This window comes from Pituophis catenifer, unplaced genomic scaffold, assembly GCF_029215685.1.
Source record: "Pituophis catenifer annectens isolate HBS135680 unplaced genomic scaffold, rPitCat1.0.hap2 SCAF_13, whole genome shotgun sequence".
Taxonomy (NCBI): domain Eukaryota; kingdom Metazoa; phylum Chordata; class Lepidosauria; order Squamata; family Colubridae; genus Pituophis; species Pituophis catenifer.
In genome coordinates, this window is record NW_027256893.1 from 22,453,472 (window position 1) to 22,456,306 (window position 2,835).

At 43.0% G+C, this 2,835-nt stretch overlaps 1 protein-coding gene across 1 annotated transcript; it reads left to right on the forward strand.

Annotated features, from left to right (window-relative positions):
* Positions 1 to 415: 415 nt before the first annotated feature.
* On the forward strand, positions 416 to 2,294 carry LOC139323426 (arylamine N-acetyltransferase, pineal gland isozyme NAT-3-like). The gene has a single exon (XM_070952769.1). The coding sequence runs from the start codon at positions 431 to 433 to the stop codon at positions 1,307 to 1,309; it is 879 nt and encodes a 292-aa protein (XP_070808870.1). The 5' UTR covers positions 416 to 430; the 3' UTR covers positions 1,310 to 2,294.
* Positions 2,295 to 2,835: the final 541 nt, after the last annotated feature.

Sequence of the window (2,835 nt, forward strand, 5' to 3'; positions counted from 1 at the left end):
CAACCTTAAGCCATTATCTGCACATTTTGCAAATCCAAAGGTCTCTCTTGGGAGTGGGAGTGATGCAAGACAATGTTTTTCAAACTTGGCAACTCTGACACGAGTGGATGTCAGTTCCTAGAATTTCCCAGCCAATTGGGAAATTGACAACTATGGAGTTGACATTCACTCATTTTCAAGTTGCCAAGTTTGAAAAACACTGGTTTGCATCATTAAACTTAATGGTAAAACGTGAAAAGGCTGAATCATGACTCTTGCTCTGTACGATGTCCCAGATTGGAAATACAGAGAGGATAATGATACGACTTTACTTTCCAGGGATTTCATGCAACCGTGAAATAAAACCAACGGTGGAGATACTTTTATGCAATTAATTAAACTATTTGTTTCACTCTGCAGGGACAAATAAAAAAAAAAAAACCAACGCATCATGAATATTAAGGATTATTTTGAAAGAATTTGTTACAAAGGTTCCCAGGAAAAAATAGACTTGGAAACCTTAACAGAGGTTTTTCAACATCACATCCGCGCAGTGCCCTTTGAAAACCTCAGTCTCCACTGTGGCGAAACCATTCAGTTGGATTTAGAATCGGTGTATGATAAAATTGTGAAGCACAATCGTGGTGGATGGTGCATGGAAAACAACCAACTTCTGTTTTGGGCCTTCCAGACCATGGGCTATGAAGTTGGCCTTTTAGGTGCTCGTGTTTATGTGCCAGAGCGAAAAGCCTACAACCAAGAGGTCACTCATGTTCTGATCAAAGTCACCCTTGAAGGTAAAACCTATATTGTGGATGGTGGTTTTGGAGTGGCTTATCAGATGTGGCAACCGATGGAGCTGATTTCTCAGAAGAACCAACCTCAGACCCCAGGAATCTTCTGCTTCACGGAGAAGGGTGGCATGTGGTACTTTCACAAAGTGAAGCGCAAGAAAGTCAGGATGGATTCCGAGAACAAAATTCTCTGCTCTGATATTGTAAAAAACGGGACCTGTAAGAACATTTATTTGTTTACTTTGCAACCAAAGACAATAGATGACTTCCGGCTGGCCTCTTTACAACTCCAAACTGATCCAAGTTCTATGTTTTTAAGGAAGTCCATCTGTAGTCTCCAGACTACTGATGGATTTCTAGTTTTGATTGGGTGGGTGCTGACTGAAACCAAATATAATTATAAAGACGACATGGATCTAGTAGTAAGCACGATCCTGATGGGTGAAGAAGTGCAGAAAATACTGAAGGAACGATTCAAGATTCAGCTGGACAAAACGTTTGTCCCTCTTAACACCTGTTCAGTGCCCATGTTTTAATTCAGGTGGCCAAGGGTGAACTTCGCTCAACAACGCGGTTCATCCTAAAGCAACAGAAATGAAATTGGAAAGCAACTTTGGAGAATTCTCACCATGAAAAGATCCAAAGGGATGTTGGGTGAACACTTTAGAGAAGAAGATTGTTCTGACCTAGGCTTCCCCAGCAGCACGAAGCCGAGTCCTCGTCCCGATAAACCCCTTTTATTTAATTTACAATGAATTCCTCTCCAGCAAAGTCTTTCCTCTCCCACAGTCTTTCAAGATAGTTCACAATTACTGACCTTTATCAGGCTTGGAGAGTGGCCAGGCCTATATCTTTCAGATGCCGCAATACTTGGCAAGAATACAGTAATGAACTAATTATCTCCTGCAAACTCCACTCCCCTTTCGCTCCTCTTTTATTCCCTCTGGGAGGGGCCATTCACAGTCCACCTATGGCCTTACTCCCAAATCAACCCTTGTTTTTTTAGCTGTTCTCTTTGTCTGGCAACTCAGTGCTTGCACACACTGGGAACAGGCTCCAGCTGTCCGTCTGCCTCACTGATGTCTGATTCCAAAGGCAGCTGATAACTGGCCTACGGCCCTGGCCCTCTCTCTGCCTCCGATGTAGAGCCCTCATCAGAGCCTTCCCCGGACTCCAGGACTGGCCCATGATCCTCCCCAGCCACCTGACTGTCCGACTCTGCTGCCAGCTCTGCAGGCTGCTGGCGGACCACAACATTGTCTGAATCTGCTGCCAGATCTACTGGCCACTGGCAGGACACAACAAAGATGCTCTATTTTCTTGGGCAGATTCGGGTCAATTTAGAGAGCAAATGCCGTCCTTTATGCAAGCTGAATTTGCTGGCTCTAGGCTTTGCCACAGGGTTAGCGATGTAAGTCTACTTTGAAGTAGGAAAAGGGATAAGAAACCTCTTGCAAGATTATCAGTGTTGAGTTTTGACTGGTTCCTAGCTATCTCTAGCTTCACCATAATGGTGAGATTTTAAATCAGTATCTTTTCAGTCCTTACCTGGTCTCTAAGATATATAGAGATTTAGAAAGGCCTTCGATCGGGATATATATAAAGGCATGGAATCTCCTGTATGAAGCTGCGCTGACTTTAAGATCATCTAATGAGGTTCTCCAAGAGAGGTGAAGATGGATAAGGGGGAAGAGCTTTTTCCTTGGTGGTAACCCAGTGATGGAATTCCTTCCCCAAAGTTGGTCGCCGAGCACCTATATTAGCATTGTTTGTCCTGGGCTTTTTAAGTGGCTTGTAATTGTATTTTGATTCTTGCCTTGTGAACGATCACAGTGCTGCTGCCAATTTTAGATGGTGTTTTTTATAGTGCATGGCATTGGATTTGAAAATATATATTTTTACTTGGATTTTTGCGCATGGGTTACATGGATTTGATTGTAAATCCGCCCAGGGAGCTTTGCTTATTGGGATATCTACTAAAATAATATGAAGTGGTCTTGATGGTTCTCCCAATTAAATATTTTACAAGTGTTTTCTGTGTGTCTCTGTGTGTGAATTCAGC